This window comes from Terrapene carolina, unplaced genomic scaffold (assembly GCF_002925995.2).
Source record: "Terrapene carolina triunguis isolate 2854851 unplaced genomic scaffold, T_m_triunguis-2.0 Scaffold112, whole genome shotgun sequence".
NCBI lineage: Eukaryota > Metazoa > Chordata > Testudines > Emydidae > Terrapene > Terrapene triunguis.
In genome coordinates, this window is record NW_020664463.1 from 8,890,348 (window position 1) to 8,909,001 (window position 18,654).

At 40.5% G+C, this 18,654-nt stretch overlaps 1 protein-coding gene across 1 annotated transcript in view; it reads right to left on the minus strand.

The window, feature by feature from the left end:
* ITPR2 (inositol 1,4,5-trisphosphate receptor type 2) overlaps window positions 1-18,654 on the minus strand; it is a 346,451-nt gene that overhangs the window by 238,244 nt on the left and 89,553 nt on the right. The window contains exon 10 of the mRNA XM_026652241.2: window positions 2,239-2,283. Within this exon, the coding sequence (XP_026508026.1) occupies window positions 2,239-2,283 (45 nt within the window). The remainder of the gene's footprint in view (window positions 1-2,238; window positions 2,284-18,654) is intronic.

Consider the following 18,654-nt stretch of genomic DNA (forward strand, 5'->3'; position numbering starts at 1 on the left):
AGGGCTAGAAATATATCTTTAAAAAAAAAAAAAAAAAAAAGAAGAAGATTCTTAGCTGCAGGAGTTGTGGCTTTGAAAAAACACTAATTATCACAAGACTCAGAATAAAAGCATGAGTTGCCAATACTGCCACAGTGCAACTGGATAGCAGAATGGAAAATTGCACAAGAATGCACAGTTCTTCTGTTAAGAAACACTAGGTTCAGTTGCTTGCACTAAGATTCAAAGTAGTTACTGCTGAATCATGCTAGCAGATGGGGCCAACTAGCTCCAACCTGGATATAAAGGGAAGGAGGGTCCAGAGGTAACTAGGACAGAGGAGGTTGAGGTTTATGTTGAGTTAGTATTGCTGAGTTACCAATAAAGCCATACATCAGGAAGTGTGTTGTCAATCCCCACAGCATTGAGCATTTTTATTATAGCTCCAACTCCTGGAGTCATGTGATTATGTCAGAACCTCAGCAATCATTTTTAAAAGTTTTTAGCACAGAGAAAAGCTTGAAAACGAGTTCCCTAAAGGCTTAAAAAACAAGAGGCAAATAAAAAGGTCCCCATATTTATTTTTTAAAACCTTGTGGTTTTTAAGTCAGTCTCATGATTTGTGGCCGGTGAGCGAGACAGGACTGACTGACTATTTTGAACACTTGGATTGGTTGGTAACAGATTCCCAATAGGCTTTAACTCAGCCACCTTAGCATGTGCTAACATACAACTTGCCTTGTCGTGACTAGAGTTTTAGAAGTTGTGAGTTAGATCGAGCTAGCTAACATGATCTATCACATCTTTAAATCCTAGGCAAGACTAGGCCACAGAGGGTATGTCTACACTGCAATTAAAAACCCGCAGCTGGCCCATGTCAACTGACTCAGGTTCACAGAGCTTGGGCTAAGGGGCTGTTTAATTGCGGTGTAGATGTTCGGGCTTGAGCAGCAGCCGCCCAAGCCCTGGGACCCTCTTACCCTGCCAATCCTAGAGCCCAGACACCAGCCCGAGTGTCTACACTTCATTAAACAGCCCCTTAGCTCAGCTGGCACGGTCAGCCACAGGTTTTTGATTGTAGTGTAGACATACCCACGCCGTCTATATGCTCTGCTTTGGATGGGGTAGGATCTGTAAGCCAAAGCGTTTACACTCTCTATTGTGCCTTTACTGTGATCTGAAGAAAATCTCTAGGGATGCTAGGGTAGCTCAGTCTCATTGCTCCATGTATTAGCTTATAAACTTCTTTATGAGGGTCCAACCCTGCAAACACATTTGGGAGTAACACTTACTGCTACAAAAAGCCCCACTGACTTTGCCAGTACGTATCATGCACTGGATTAAATGTTTGAGAGTCAGACCTTAGGCTGTCAGCTCCTTTTGGACCGAGACTTTGTCTGCTCTGTGACCTGTACAGCTCTAAGCACAGATTCAGAACTCAACAAATAACCAAGTTTATTTTGTCCTTGGTCTCTTTGCCGAAGAGCCCAGTGCTAAAGGGCAATGTAGAAATCTGTCTACTTTGAAAAGAATTAAGACAACCAATTAATGTCACATATGCAACCACCAGGCAGTATCAACTGGTTAATACCAATTACCAGCTGGTACATGCCGATATGACACCGGATTCAACCAAGTAACTTAGACATGAAAGACACCCTAGCCCGTTACCAATCCCTGAACAACTCAGTCCCCAATCTAGTATAGAGATGTCACAGTGTTCCATTTGCCATCTGAAACCAAACACATTTTTATTAAGTAAGAGAAAACTTTTCTTAACAAATAGTTCTTAGTTGTGCTTTTGTTTCTACAGTAGATGAGAGAGCCCAAGCTTGGTGGTAGCAGAATTCAAAGCAGCAGGAAATCTACTCTAATAGAGGCTATGGTAATCAAAAGTGCTGCCATAACCTTTTCAATACTCTGTGACCCTCTTCTTTTTCCCTTTCCTTCTCCTGCTTTACGGAGAATTGAAAATGTTTCGGCCTTATAGGAAAAGGTGAATAGGCAAATACCACCACCACCACTTCGCAGTTCTATACGACTTTCCACCCAAAGATTTCAAAGCACTTTACGAACATTAATGAATTACACCTCCCAGTACCCTGATGGGCTACAATGAGACACCAAGAGTCTGAATAATTTGTGTTTTATATGTAAGTAAAACAAAAATATCCCTTGCACCCAGGGCTGATACTTTATATTAGATTGATAATACAACAAAATATCCTGCAGTACATTTAAAGAAAACATTCCACTTACCATGACCTTTCCTTCAGTATTCCCATCTGGATAGTGTGGATTAAGCTGAAAAAGAAAAGCATTCATTATAACTTTGTTTCATTATTTTTACACTGATTTTATACTCAGCAAGTATCCTATTTTTGCTCAGTCACCTATTATGTACATTGGCTCAGCGGTTAAAGCCAGCATCTGCAAATCAAAATTCCAGGGTTCAGTTCCACTGGCTACATCTTCACTGCAAAAAAAGGGGTGATTTTCCATCGAGATAGAGCTAACTGTGTAAAATCCTAATCTAGACAAGGCACGGGTAATTTTTATCTCAATGTAGCCAGTCAAACTCAACTCTTCATCTCCTACCTGGGGTTGCCCTTGACTAACTGCACAGAGGTAAAACTAAAATTTTACAAAGAGAGAGAGCACACTAAACACACACTCTTTTGCACTGAAGACAGTCAAGTGGACAGTGTTTAGCTGCTGGGGGGACTCAGTTTAGCCATTATTACTGGAGATGATAATGCTTACTTACGTCGTAGTGGAGTTGTGAAGCTTAATGCATTAAACTATTGTGAAGTGGTGTGAGACGCCTGGGTGAAAGATGCTACACAATAATAAACACAAAGTATTATTGTTTAACAGCATTTAATACAATTTAACTTTTGGCATTGGAGGACATAGGCAAGGAGATGATCGTTTATGTAGGTAGACATAAATCCAGACAAATACCTACACACGATGGTTGCACATAAAAACTTTCGAGAAAGATAATGAAACAATTCTACCTCAGTATTTCCAGCATTCCCCAGTATTAAAAATACCTATGAAACATTGCAAATACTGAGATGACATTATATAGTTATCTAAACAAGTCAGTTTTAAGCATGAGCAGTGTGGGTGCGCATGTATGAAGGTTATAAGTATGTATAATGGTTTTATTGGCATAAGTTTGAGGTAGCCAAGGGTACATCTACACTGCAAAAAACCACCACACCCATGGCAGAAAATCTCAGAATCCAGGTGTACAGACTTTGGCTCAGGCAACAGCACTCAAAATAGCAGCATAGACATTCCTGCTCAGGCTGGAGTTTGGGCTCTGAAACTCAGCAAGGGAGGTGGGTCTCAGAGTCTGAACTCCACTCCACGTGAGAACATCTACACTGCTATTTTTAGTGCCATAGCACAAGCACAAGTCTGTAGCCTGGTGCGGAGACTCAATGCCACAGGCTGATGGGGGGAGGGGGGGGCGTTTTCCAATGTAGATATACCCAAAATTACCAAAGTGGTGAAGCCACGTGTAACTTAATAGGTCAACCCAAATTAAGTGTCAGTAAAACCGTTTTATACCACACCATCATGATTTCTGCATATGCCAAATATTTCACAGAAAACTACTGTAGAAATGTTTTTACTGAGTTCTTAAACATTTTATTGATACTATATTTTTCATATCCTTCCCCCTGTAAAGCCAGGCTCCCCTTGTTCCATACATCCTAGTGCACAGGCCTGAGAGGGAGAGGAAAGTGCTAACCAATACTATTTTAGAAACTCCTAGAAAATTACCTATGTAATGATGTCATGATTTTATGGTATGATATCACAGTAAGATTACTGACCAAATGACTGCTCTGCTGCTCTGTCTGACTTCGGTATTTCCTTTAGCCAGCATGACAGGCTTGAAAGTCTGTTTTAACAGCTTGTTTTCTTCCTGCTATGATGCCCACTCTAAATCCTGTCTCAAGCTCTTGCTCCCCATAACGTCCCAACTAGAACTCCCAGATAGCTCTGTTACACAGAAACAGGAATGGGAGAATGCGGATAATCAATGGGACATGGTAATACCAGGGTACAAAATATATAGGACTGACAAAGTTGGTCACACTGGTGGGGGAGTATATGTAAAAGAAAGCACAGAGTCAAATAAGGTAAAATATTAAATGAAACAAACTGTAACATAGAATCTCTATAGCTAGAAATTCCATGCTTGAACAATAAGAGTACAGCAGAAGGAAAATACTACTGACCACTTGACCAGGATGGTGATGGAGATTGTGAAATGCTACAGGAGGGTAGCGAGGCTACAAAAGCAGAAAGCTCAATAATAATGGAGGATTTAAATGATCTCCATATTGACCGGGTACGTGTCACTTCAAGAAAGGATGCAGAGGTAAAATTTCTAGATCCCATAAATGACTGCTTGTTGCTACAGCTAGCCCTAGAACCTACAAGCAGAGAGGCAATTCTTTATTTAGTCCTAAGTGGAGCACAGGAGCTGGTCCAAGAGGTGACCATAGCTGAACTCCTCGATAATAGCAACTATTATATAATTAAAATTAACATCCTGGTAGAGGTGATAAAAAACCCACCACGGTAACATTTAACTTTAAAAAGGGGAGCTCAATGAGGATGCTTGTTAGACAGAAATTAAGAGGAGCTATCACAAGGCGTAAAAGCTTGCAAGCAGCATGGGGATTACTCAAATGCACCATAATAGAGGCTCAGACTAAATGTATAACCCAAATTAGAAAAGACAGACAGAGGACCAAAAGAATACCACCCTGGTTAAGCAGCAGAGTAATGGAGGCAGTTAGGGGCAAAAAGGCATCCTTTAAAATTTGGAACTCAAATATGAAATCGCAGAACTACTAATGGTAGTACATAACCTATCACTAAAACAAGCCTCTGTACCAGATGACTGGAAGATAGCTAAGGTAACCCCAATTTTTTAAAAGGGGCTCCCAAGGTGATCCTGGCAATTACAGGCCAGTAAGCCTAACTTCAGTACTAGGCATATTGGTAGAAACTATAGTGAAGAACAGAATTATCAGACTCATAAATGAACTCAATGTGTTGGGAAAGAGACAACATAGCTTTTGTAAAGGGAAATCATGCCTCACCAATCTGTTAGAATTCTCTGAGGGTGTCAACAAGCATGTAGACAAGGGTGATCCAGTTGATATAGCATACTTGGATTTTCAGAAAGCCTTTGACAACGTCTCTCGCCAAAGGCTCTAAAGGAAACTAAGTAGTCATGGGATAACAGGGAAGATCCTCTTGTGGATCAGTAACTGGTTAAAAGATAGGAAACAAAGGGTAGGAATAAATGGTCAGTTTTCACAATGGAAAGAGGTAAACAGTGGAATCCCCCAGGGATCTGTGCTGTTCAGCATATTCATTAATGATCTGGAAAAGGGTCAGACAATGAAGTGGCAAAGTTTGCAAACAATACAAAATTATTCAAGATAGCTAAGTCCAAAGCTGACTGCAAAGAATTACTGTGGGATATCAAAAAACTGGGTCATTGGGCAACAAAATGGCAGATGAAATTCAACATTGATAAGTGCAAAGTAATGTATATTGGAAAAAATAATTGCATCTACACATATATAACAATGGGTTCTAAATTAGCTGATACCACTCAAGAAAGAGATCATGGATAGTTCTCTGAAAATTTCCGTTCAGTGCGCAGCAGCAGTAAAAAAAAGCTAACAGAATGCCAGGAACTATTAGGAGAGGGACAGAAAATATTATAATGCCACTATATAAATCTATGATGCACCCACACCTTGCATACAGTGGCCAGTTCTGGTTGCCCCATTTCAAAAAAGTTATAGTGGAACTGGAAAAGATTCAGAAAAGGGGAAACAAAGATGATCAAAGGCATGGAATGGCTTCCATACAAGGAGAGACTAAAAAGATTAGGGTGTTCAGTTTACAAAAGAGTCAGTTAAGAGGGTATGTGATAGAGGTCTATAAAATCATGAGGGTTATTTCACCTTTTCCACAATATAAAAACCAGATGGGACAGGATGACTAATTGGTAGCAGGTTCAATACAAAGGAGAGGAAATACTTTTTCATACAACACACAATTAACCTGCGGAACTCATTGCCAGGGAATGTTGTGATGACCAAAGGTATAACTGGGTTCAAAAAAAGAACTGGATAAGTTCATGGAGGATAATTGTTGATTCAGGCATCTCATGCCATCAATGGCTATTAGCCAAGACAGTCAGGGATGTAACCTCATGCTTGAGGCAATCATAAGTCTTTGACTGCCAGGAGCAGGGAGGGGAAGATGGGGTGAATCTCTCCAAACTTCCCTGCTCAGTGCACTCCCCATGAAGCTCAAGTACTGGCCATTGTTGGAACACAGGATACTGGGGTAGGTGGACCATTGGTCTGACCCACTATGACCATTCTTATAAGAATGAGAGAGTCAACTGAACAACCAAACAACTAAATATAAGAGACTTATTCAAAATGACCTTGTGCTGTTATAGGTGTGATGGTGGCAGACCAGGTGCCAGCTCATGCCAAGCCCCTAGGCCTCACTGAACACTGACCAATGCATACCTGGAAACCAGTCTGGATCACCTGTGTGTTAGTATTTTTTATAACTCTAGCATGTATTTGAACATGTGTTAAGACTTCATAAAATACTTGTAGGATGCTGCATGTATTACTCTTACTTATATCTGTACCCCATGTTACAATAAATATTTAAGTGTTTGCTCTGTAACTATAAAAATGCTTCCTAAGACTGTAAACCCCCTACAGTCAGGGGAGAAGCATGACCAGGTGTGAAATATTAGTTTACCACAAGAGGTATCATCTCCTCCCCAACACAAGAATGCCTATAGACACCAGACAAGGCATTGTGGAACATCAGAGGACAAAAGACTTTGTTGATTGCTTTCCCACACCTCTGAAGAGGGTATATGCACAAGCCCTCGTCCCATCACAGCTCGAATGGTGGGGGAAGGGAATAAAAATGCCTGAGCAGAAGAAACTTTATTTCTCTGCTGCTTGAACTCTGAGGGGTGAAGATTTCTAAGCATAAACAAGTGGTCCTCAGCTGTTTTGCTTGAGTTAGTCTAAACATACAGAGTTGGCATGTTATAACAGCTTCTATTACCTTTTGAAACCTGGCCGTAACTCATTTGTGTGTGTGTTTACCTGCTTTAACCTTGTAAATAACTAATTTATTTTTCCTAGTTAATAAACCTTTAGTTTACAGGATTGGCCACAAGCATTACCTTTGGTTTGAGATCTGAAGTACCATTGACCTGGGGTAAGTGACTGGTCCTTTAGGACTGTGAGTAACCTGAATATTGATGTGACATTTGGTGTAAGGGACCATCTGTCACAAAAGGCAAGCTTGCCGGGGCAGCAAGATAGACCAGGGTGCCCAAGAGGATCATCTGTGACTCCATGTTAAGGCTGTGACAGCGCTTTAGGTGTTCACATTTGCTACGTGGTTGATGAAATCTAAGTATAGAACACACAACCAATTTGGAGTTTGTGCATTGTTTTTTGACAGTCTGTCCTGAGGATAGTACTCTCAGTGGTGAGCCACACCAGACAGCATGACAATAGATTTTTTTTTTTTTTTTTTAAGTTTTCTCGCGTTTACTCCAAATCAAATGTTATTACTATTATTTATTATTTGTATTGTGACAGCCCCTAGGAACCCAGTCATGAACCAGGACTCCATTGGGCTAGGTGCTGTACAAGCACAAAACAAAAAGATGGTCCCTGCCCCAAGGAGCTTGAAACAAACAATTTAAGTGCCAGTTCCAAAAACACAACCTGATTCTCGAGGTCAAAATGGGTTCTTCCCACTTGGTCCACCATCAGGAGCAATAAATGTTCTCAGGCCATATTCTGCACTGTTACACCTATGCAAACTCCACTGTCTTCAACAAAAGTGCACAGGTGTAACTGGGGGCAGAATTTGATCCTACAATCAGAATTTAGTTAACAGTTCTGTTGATAACACACACAAAGAAAAGCAAACTGGCTCAACTTTTAGTTTTGGTACTGCAGGAATCAGAGAAAACTTTAAATACAGAGCAAATTCTTCAGCTAACATTAATCTGCATAGCCTTGTTGATGTCTATGGGGCTGGGCTCCCCATGGGGCTAGCAGTCTGCTTGGGCAGATCACACTGCAGGATTGGGGCCTTCAATTTTGTCATTTTTGAGTTACTTCTGCACAGAAAAATTAGGCTTTTTTTTAATAAAAACAATAAAAACCAGTAAAATATTTTCCCCACTTGCTTTGTTAAAAATGATTAAACAGATTATGCTCAAACTTTCCAGAATAATTCAATTTTGAACTGATCGAATGAAAACAGAAGACTAAAAAAAAAAAAAAATCTGAGGTGCATCTTTAATTACAGTATTCTTCCTACTACCACAAAAGCCATAATAACCACCACAAAGTTATGTTAGGATAAAGTCTTAATGCTTCAAATCCATTCCTGTCCCTGATTTACAAAATACACTTTCAGGGTCCCTCAAACAGCCTAGCAAACAATAGAATCGCAAATAGAATGCTAGTAAAAAATTCCCTCCATTATTGTAGAAATCCAGAATTTCTCTGCAGATATTTAGACTGTAAATATGAAAACAGAACTAAAATGGGCCCTACTTGAGCTAAATCATCCTTCAGGCATTTTCAGGTCAATGGAGCTGTTACAGTTGCAGTGTTACTTTAGCATACAGAACTGTATTTCAACAAAACAGCCAGCACAAGGAGAAGTATGCAGCCAATATATAGTATGATTGCCATGCATTGTGAATTACATAGCTCAGATCAGCGGGACTGTATAAATCATTATTTAAACAGCTTCATTGTGTGCTACTTTTTTGAAGTAGGTACAGTATGTTTCCAACAGCTCCTTTTGTAATGCAGAACAACTCAACCATACTAGGCCTCCACAGCTTGTATTTCAACAATTTCAGACTTGGCCATTTTTAGCTTATGCGAGGAAAAAATAAATAAATAAATAAATTAAAAAGTACCACAAAATAATAGTCTGGGCTTCAGACCTCTAATTATTGAAAATCGATTAAGAGAGACTAGAAAATGTGTTTCATTATGTGGCAAGCTTTGTGCCACTTCAGTTCCATACCTAAAGACTGACCCAGCAAATGCACAAGTATCTTATAAGGGCATATCCTGGTTCCTGTGCCATACCCGAATAAAGAGGGTTAACTAAGCAGTCATAAGGAAAGCCGCACTCTGCAGCAACTCCTGCAGACTCAGAGCTAGCGGAATCAGTGTGGATGCGATGCACGCATATGGGGGAGATTTTGCATGTAGTTAAGCAGTCACAGATTCATCAGACCCAGCTCTGCACAACAACCAGCCCACCTCTAACCACCAGATTCTCATGGAGTGGATGAAGTACAGCTGTTTCATTTCTTTCATAAAACAGCACGATGAGCTATATTCTGCCTTGATGCACGTGTGCGCACACAGCTCACACTGACGTCAATAGGCATTGTGAGAGTTTTCCTCCAGAATATGGTCCTACGAGCATGTGCACGCTGGTAATTGTAACTGCAATTTGCACCGTGTAATTCATTGGAACAGTTTGTGACTGATTCTAGTTCACTAGGGAGCTGAAACTGCAGGGGGACGAGAGCTTTGAGAGTGGTTACTGAATGGAAATCCAAGGAAGAGAGGGTGCTCAGCACCACCTGAAGGCTCTCAGCACCTCACAGGATCGAACAATTAAAAAGGAGTTTCAATGAAACAGAATTCACTAGCTCAGCATCTACAATAAGAGGGATTCACAGTGTACAGAATGTAATACCTTCTTTTAAATCTAGACAGTACTAGTAAATACTGTCATCTGCAGAGTGTTACATACTCAGACTGTGACCCGTGTATGTCTTATGTAACATGCTGGCTAAGTGTGAGATGTCCCACTCTAGCGGCTAGTCCATGTAAAGGATAAGGGCTTCACTCCAGTTGAAAAGATCTGATGTTGGTGCTGAAGTTCCCATGCTCAACACCTGTTGACAGTGTGCGCTGGTAGAGACTTTCACAAAGTGGTGGCCCATGAGATGACCTATCATTCATATTGTGGGAGCACCCTGGGGCCCCAGATGAGATCAGGGCTGCTGTATTAGGCACTGTTACAAACACTTAGCAAAAGGTTGTCCTACCCCGAAAAGCTTACAATCTAAATAGGTAAGACAGACCAAGAGTGAAAGACAGAAGGCATTATTACTCCCATTTCACAAATGGGGAACTGAGTCAGAGACAGTGCTTTTTAAGTGACTTTCCCAAGACCACACCGGAAGTCAGTTGCAGAGCCAGGACTTGAACTCCTGAATTCCAGCCCAGTGCCTTACCCACATGAGTATCTTCCTTCACATTTTATTTGCTTAGAGGAGCATGTAATACTGTGCCCAAACATGTTGTATGTTACCTATAGGAGCTTGTCCATAGAAAGGATAAGAGCCTGCTATTACCACCAGTTAAGGGAGCTACTCTATTAGATCAAATGGTAAAAGACCTAGTGCTGAATGTCCCAAGCTCTACCCCCATTGACCACTGGAGGCTCATCTCACTTACTGTAGTCAAAATAAAGTTTTTGAGTTTCCTAAGGGTGTGAATCATCTTGAATCCTCTGCTAAGGACATATTGTTGGCTATATTAATGTCTCGTTAATATTTTGTTGCCATTTTCCTGCATCTGTGTCATAAGATATATTTTACATCTAGCAATTTAAATTACATATTTCAGCTTATATTGCAGATGAGTGGCTTGAAATTTTCACATTTAGAAAATAAGTTGCTTTTAAAAACAGGGAAATACAGTTAAAGTGCCTGAAAGGCTATTTGGCGATGCTCCCTAATTAAGGGGAAGATAAAAAGCCATACTGATTTTAACCAAATTTTGTTTCAAAGGAAAAGAACATTTAAAATGTCTATCCGGGAAAAAACAAAGTTGCCAAATTTCAACTCAAGAAGCATTTTAATGGCTGGGTTAAAAACGGGATTTCTAATGGAAACACTGACAGACAAAGAATGAAAGGAGATCATTCAAACACAAAGCAGTTTCCATTTCATTTGATATCCAACTCATTAACACTGTACCCAATCAACAGGAGCAACATGCTAAAAGAAAAAAAAATACACTTCCCAAATCTTTCATCTTCATTAGGCTTGCTTTGTTCTCCGCTAACAGTACACTGATTAGCTTTCAAGACATCCAAAGGACTTTTGCACACATTCAACAGAACTTTTGCTATTATATTAACTTTCTGGAGAAATATTGGTTATGTCTATGCTTAAATAGATTCTGTACAACATCCCTGAAGCATTTGGCACAGAGTTCCTGATTGATCATGAGATACGATACTCTAGACAATCTTCCTTGGAAGTAGGTTTAAATTCTCAAAGCCTTTACTGGGGGATTTTTTTAAATAAGCCTTGTTTTCTCTTCCTGGCTGAAGAAGAGTTGGATTGAAGGCACTGCTTTGAAAACATATTAAACAGACCAGAGCAGTGTCCAGGGAGAAAACACCAGTGTTAAAGCTACTTTGTGATGCATAAGTGGTATTAATTGGACAGACACACACAGTGGAGAATTTCCCCTGTGCAGATAAACAATAGGCCAGTGGAAAGCTGGAACAGAATTAGCTCTAACCCATCCAGTGCCAGCTCTTCCCCAATCCCTGGTGTAAGAAGAAAGAGGCGGTGGTATATCAGGGGTATTTCAAGAAGAAGGGGGAAGTAGCAGAGCACAACTCTGCTATGCCCAAATTTCCATTGATTTAAGATGGGGGCCTTGTTCCAGTGGCATCAACTGCAGCTGTTCCTACAAAGCTCTAATTTGTTCAGGGGAAGCATGGTTGAGGATCAGGAAGCCACAACTGGCTCCATACAGTCTCCCGCCCCGTCCCCTATTGTCCTAGTGGAACTCGGGCATGGTGGAGAACCTGCCCCATGGGTTCTGATTCTCAGCTCCATCTAAAGTCTGCGAAGCACAGGATGTGAGGGGGAGGAAAGTGCAAGCTCCCCTTGCACTTTCCTGTATGTGAGGGTAGTCCCCCAGCATAAGCTAGAACAGTCTCATGGTCCGTAGCCTCAATATCAATCACACGGAAAAAAAAACACATTCACCTCTTCGTGGGGTTAAGATCTCACCCTAAGTATCCTTTATACCTTCCAGTTATCGTTCAACACAACTAGGGAAGACCAGATTTGACATTATTGATATTTCTACAGTGAAAAACAAACAGAAATAAAACCCTTAAAAAAAAAAAAAAACCATAAAAAACCTTCCGAATTTTCTTCAAAAAAAAAAAGAAAGAAAAAATCAAATTTTAAAAAAAAAAAAAATCCTCAGGTCATCTTTTAAAAAGAAAAAGATTAGTGGACAAACCCTCTAAGTTTTTGCTACCCGGAAAATGAAGCAAAATGCAATGAGTGCCAGACAGGAAAGGAAAAAACCAACAAATAACCACTTACATTCATGAAAATAAGTTGTTATAACCATTAAATAACAATCAACATAAGATTTAATGCTTCTACAATGCCTTGCATTCTAAAGCACACACACACACACACGCAACACTGACATACATCCAACACTGGGCTGGATGAAAATAACTTGGTACACACCTCACTACACAATACAACTTGGCTAAGCACACTTAGACAAAGCCCTTGCTCTTAGGGTCAGATTTTCAAAGATACTTTGGCATCTAAAGATGCAAAGAGGTGCCTAGTGGGATTTTCAGAAGTGCTCAAAAATAGGCTAGGTGCCTAATTCACATTGATTTAAATGGGTGTTAGATGCCTAGTCTGCTTAGGTGCTCTTGAAAATTCCACTTGGCACCTGTTGGCATTTTTAGGTGCTTAAATCGCTTTGAAAATCTGGTTCTTAGTAACATGGGATCTTGAATGTCCCAATTATTATCTACAAGCTAGAAACAACAGAGACTAAAAGTCAACGAGCAAAGTAGTTGCTAACATTGTCTCTTTAAAGAGTTATAATCAAGGGTTCATGAGCTCTGCAGAACAGGTCAAAGTGCCTCTGTAAATCAGTAATCCATTCTCACTTCTTTAGTCTGTGTACTTCTTTCATCTTTATGTGCATAACTAAATTATTCTTCATTCCTTATATATTGTGGTTTCTTTTATTAAAAAAAAACTTGTACCCATGAGACAGTTAAAAAGATACACCCTGCAGAGTGCTGGATACACACTAATTCTGGCACTCCCTTTGATCATAAGACCCAACTGATACAATTTATCAGAACATTATATTGACTTTTAACAAGGACATAAAGCCACTGTCTTAATAAAGAGCAGATTCTGAAGCACCCTTCAAATAAGTGAGTTCTACTGTGTTGTATCATGAAACTAAATTAAAAAAAAAAATTATTTCAGTGTGGTGGCTATCTGATGAGTTAAGGATTGAGTGTGGACTGCCATCTGGTGGTGGTTTTTCTTGTTTGCAAACAACTGACAGGTACCCTAAGAAAAAGATAATCTATAGTCATGCTCAAATAAAGCTATTCATTCCAAGTGATTTGCTTCATTGAGATAAGGGACTTTGCAGAATTCACTACTAATCATGGCAAATCCCAAGGGGACATGGCATCCTTGTCATTTGAGCACCACACAGATCAATCTCCAGCTAGGTCTTTAAGGTGACCTGGCTGGATATTTAGCTGATGTCTATCATGGGCAATCTTAAAAGTTTCAGGGACACAATGTCACCCACATGATCACCGGGCTTGTAGTGGCATTCCTTGGTTCCTTTGGAATTTGTTGGTCTGCCATTCTAATAATATGGCAATACTAAGAAAGCAGTCGAAACCGAATTAGTGCTGATGGTTGCTGGGTTCAGCTTCAAATATCCTTGGTTTTGATCTTGTCCTGTTATTTAATATGGAGCAGCTGACAAAGACAATGAGAATCAAAAAAGTCAACCCAGTGTTCTTCAGCATTCCTCAGCATCCATGTTTCACTTCCGTACCAATAACAGTTGTTTATCCAAGCTTTGTGGCGAGCTTCATGTCACAATGTCCCCACGTGACTAAGTCTCCATTATCTGCCTTATCCATATAACAGACATAAGTATTTCTACCATTACGACAGTACCTAAAGGCTGATGCTTGCACGGTGCCTTGAAAAAGGGGGCAAGAAGGTTGCTGGCAAAGACTGGCCTCTTTTTTGGCATCTTGAGCATGAAGATCCCTGACACAAATTCAAACTCCCCTTACCAAAAATTGGACGAGAGGAAGTCAAAGCTAATGGACTTTGCATGTTCTCCCGGGAATTGTTTTACTGGACTAGGTAGTCTGGTATCCTGTCTCAAAAGTGACCAGCACTAGCTGCTTCAAAAGAAAGAGAAGAAAACCCATTACAGAATAACCTACATATAGGGGAAATTTCTGCATTACTCCAAGAATGGAATCTTTGCTTATGTCCTAAAGCATGAGGACTGATCTCCCTTTTATGTTTTTATCCTAGCTAGCGTGGTAGATCTTATTCATAGAAGCTATCTAATTCTTTTTCTAAGCCTACTACATTCCTCAATACCTTGTAACGGTTTGCTTCATGGGTTAATTATGTGGTGTGTTCTATCAGTTTTCATTTTAAATTGCATTGGCATAAACTCACATCTGGTACCACTCTAGTTATTTTAATACTGATACAGCAGGATTCATTTGACCCTGACCATCCACATAAAGGCCATACATTTTGTCATTTATTATATAGTATGGTTTACTAAAGCTTTTTTTTTTTTTTTAAACTGACTGAGTGACATAATATGAACAGGAATAAGTTTTAATGGATGTAGAACAGCAGTTCTCAAATTCATTTTCAAGAGAAAATGAACTTCTATCAACTTCTCTCAAACATCGTGGACACAAGCTTCTCTACAGACATTTAGAATGAGTACATCGGAGGGAGAGAGGGGAAATTACCTCGGAAAGGAAGAGGAATGTGAATAACTTTTAATGACTTCTGATGCAAGGGTTGCTGGCAAGTAGTTTAGAACACAGTTTTATGAAACTCACTAGTTTTGATTGAATCTGAAACTCAAAGAGAAACTCGAAACAAGCCTGTAAACCCAAACCCCAGGAGCTGCCAAACTTCACCTAGTCTGAACACGAACCCATACTTTAGACAACAGCTGACCCTGAAACACAGCTAACCTTTTGAAGAAACTGGCCCAATTTGCACGTGTACAATGAACCTCAAAACTGAGCATACTCTGTGTGATTTGGTATTTGTAATGAACGATTCCTCCAGCTAGACTGTAGTTCAGAACACAACTCTATCTCTTGGACTGTTCCAGTTCAAGGCCCATATCCTGAATTTGATCCACGCAGCTACACCAAGATGCCTGTGCAAAGTCCCACTGAAGTCACTGGAATTTCACATGGGCACATGTGTCTGTACAGGTGGATCAGACTGCAGGATCCAAGGCTAAGCCTGTATTGAGTGAGAAATAACAAGCCAGGTTCATCTCTGGTGCAACTCCACTGACTTGGAAGGAATTACTCTGGTGTGCCAGAGAGCAGGATTTGGCCCTTGGTACTTATATTACCTTATCACAAGGATGCTGGAATCAAAAGTAAAATATGGGAAGTTATAACTGAGAATCTGACTTAAATGTAAAAAGCAATAAAGGGGTAATAAATTGTATTTATGGGACACTCATACTTTATGGCATCCAAGTACATAAAAGTATCTCAAACAAATAAAAAGCTGCCCAAGAAGATCAAAAAGGCAACATAGCCCAATAATCAAAGAGATCTATGGAACATGGGAATATATGCCTCAATAACCCATCAAACCAACCACGATATAGCTCTCATAGAGGAATATAGATATCATCATACATACTATTTATAGGTGCAAATTTTAAGCGATCTTTTGGCTAATATCAAGGCTTCAATCCTACAGTCTTCATGCAAAACTCCCTCTGAAGTCAATGGGATTTTTGCATGAGTAAAGACCCCAGTCACATGAATTTAATACCTGATGAGTCCTCTGCCCCCATAAGCATGTGCTTAAGTCCCACTGACTTCAAAGACAAACACATGCTTAAAGGCTTTGCTGACGCAGGGACATGGCACTGGTCTGGGAGACAGGAGACCTGGGTTCAGTACTACTGGCCTCGGAGCAGGTCATTTCACACCTGTTTCCCCTGCTAGCCCTTTGTCTGTCTTGTCTCTTTACACTATAAGCTTTTCAGGGCACAGGTGGTCTCTTATTCAGAGTTTGTACACCTGGCAAAGTGGAGATCTGATCATAGTTGAGGCCTCTAGGTGCTACTGGAATATAACTAAAATAATAATCTGAGGACTGTATTTTGCATTTGCAAGGGGATGGATTAATGATCTAGCAGGTTGTTTCTATCTTGAATTTCTAAGATCCTATAAAATTCAAAGTTACTAATTTAACCCCTTTAGCTTAACTCAACCAGAATATAGCTCTGGCAGAGAAAAAGACACCGTTACTGCCAGATCTAGCAATGGTATCCAAAAGCCCCATTCTGTTCAACAAAGTAAAGGAGAATTATCAGGAACTCTCCTAACAAATTCCAGGATGTCTTGTGATTTTGGTCTGCGTTTACAATGTCTCGTTGTATTATGGTTGTCTACCCAGAGGTCTCTGAACAGGGTCTGCCTTGATATTCGTACAAGTACTTATGTTCATTTTAGAGTGGTAATGCATGAGTCCCACTGGAGAAGTTAAATATGAAATGATAGTTTTAACCCTGAATCTCTAGCTTGGTGCCTTTAAAGTCCTCAAAAAGCAAGTGTCGGTACAGTTTCCAATAGAGATTTCTCAGTTTTGTAATCACAGAACCAGTGGCCCACACGCACGAGTATCAGAGGTGTGTGTTTTAGCTTAGCACAGTCAATAAGCCACCACCAGTTCAAAGAGACTTTTATCCTGGTGATTAGAATACCGAAAAGGTTAGGTTTGGTCATGAGAAAGACACAGCTGCCTGGGTCCTAACCCGGAGCATCTGAAATGCTGTTCATGTTGAATGCCGCCAGCTCCAAGACAGAGACAGATTTGGGAGCATTCTACACTGGATACATGTACTGAAAGAACTACAAAAATTGGGAAATTGACACATCATAATTTTTCACCTAACCTTACAAACCATCTGGGGAGGAGGTAGGGTGACCAGATGTTGTCAGGACTGTCACAATATTATGGGCTTTGTTGTATAGTCAACCTATTTACTCCCCTCCACCCCATTCTGATTTTTGCTATCTGGTCACCTGGGTGGGGGGGAGGGGAGGGAATACTTTAAAACTGACTTGCAGAATCCGTGCTGTATCCAGTACAAGAAAAGAACCTTAGACACCACTGACTCCATGAAGATCAGAATAAAATTCTGTGAGCTGGATCTCAGCTGGTGCAAACTGGTCTAGCTCCTCTGACTTCAGATGAGGATTTGGCTCAGTTCTTTGGGGGTGAAATCCTGGCCCCACTGAAGTCAATGGCAAAATTCCCCTCGACTTCAGTGGAGCCAGGATTTCACCCTTGGATATTTCCAGCAGGGGATTTGGCTCAGTGCTGCTTTATGATTTCACTGTTTGTGGAGCATTTGGGCCTCAGGGATCAGAGTTCTGAACACTGATCACTTGGGAGTCATTCCCATCCACCCACATTTTACCGCAGAGCCCTCCGAGGGACGTACCAAACCGACGTACAGAAGGATGCAACAAGTAAACATCAGTTGTGAAACATGATTTACAATAGCTCAACTGTGACAGAACTTGTATCAATAGGCTGGGGAGGAAAAAAAGTTTAAAGTTAGTCATGAATTTTTGTTTTGTTTGTGTTTATTATTCCACGCTAGATATCTATCATAGAGGCTTAAACAAAAACAGGTGATGCCAGCATGTGACGGGGTTGCTAATTCATGGCATGAGTAATCTCTCTCTGCTGCAAGAGTACAGATAAGCACTCAGTAAGCTTTGCCCAACTGATTTAAAAGTTACCTCACGCACATTACGTGTCTGCCTGCTTGTTTATAAATCTTTGAGGTGGATGCCTGGCTGGCGTGTCGTGCCTGACATGTGAACTGTACAAAAAGCGGTTCACAGGTTTTTATTACAGCTTTACCTTTAATATCTCCACTAACATATTTTTTACACTTCACAGATGCAGTAGTTAATGCTGCTTTCAAGGCACAGTGCATAACCTTTGTTCAACCTGAACTCTTTTCCAGCTGTTACTGCACTGCGTCTATGCTACTCTCCATATTGAGAACCTTATTGCCAGTGATTTCCTCAGGAAAGCCAATACAAAGGTTTAAAGATTCTAAACTCCGCTTCAGCACACATTGCCGTACACCCCCATTTACCTGAAGATTTAGGATGCCCTTGTTAAAACCTTTGGACACATGACATCTGAGATGAAAGCAGAGCCAGCCAGCACTCTTGAAAGTGCACTTGAAAATTTCCATTCAGGTCCCCATCTTCAAAAGGGCAGTGAAGAAATGCCTCTCTTCTACTCTAGGCTTGTCTATTTAGTGTGCAAGCTCTTCATGGTAGGTCTGTCTCTTACAACATGTCTGCAAAGCACCTGGTACAACAGGGCTCTGATCTCGGTTGGGGGCACTAGCCACCACTGTAATAGAAATAATAAAT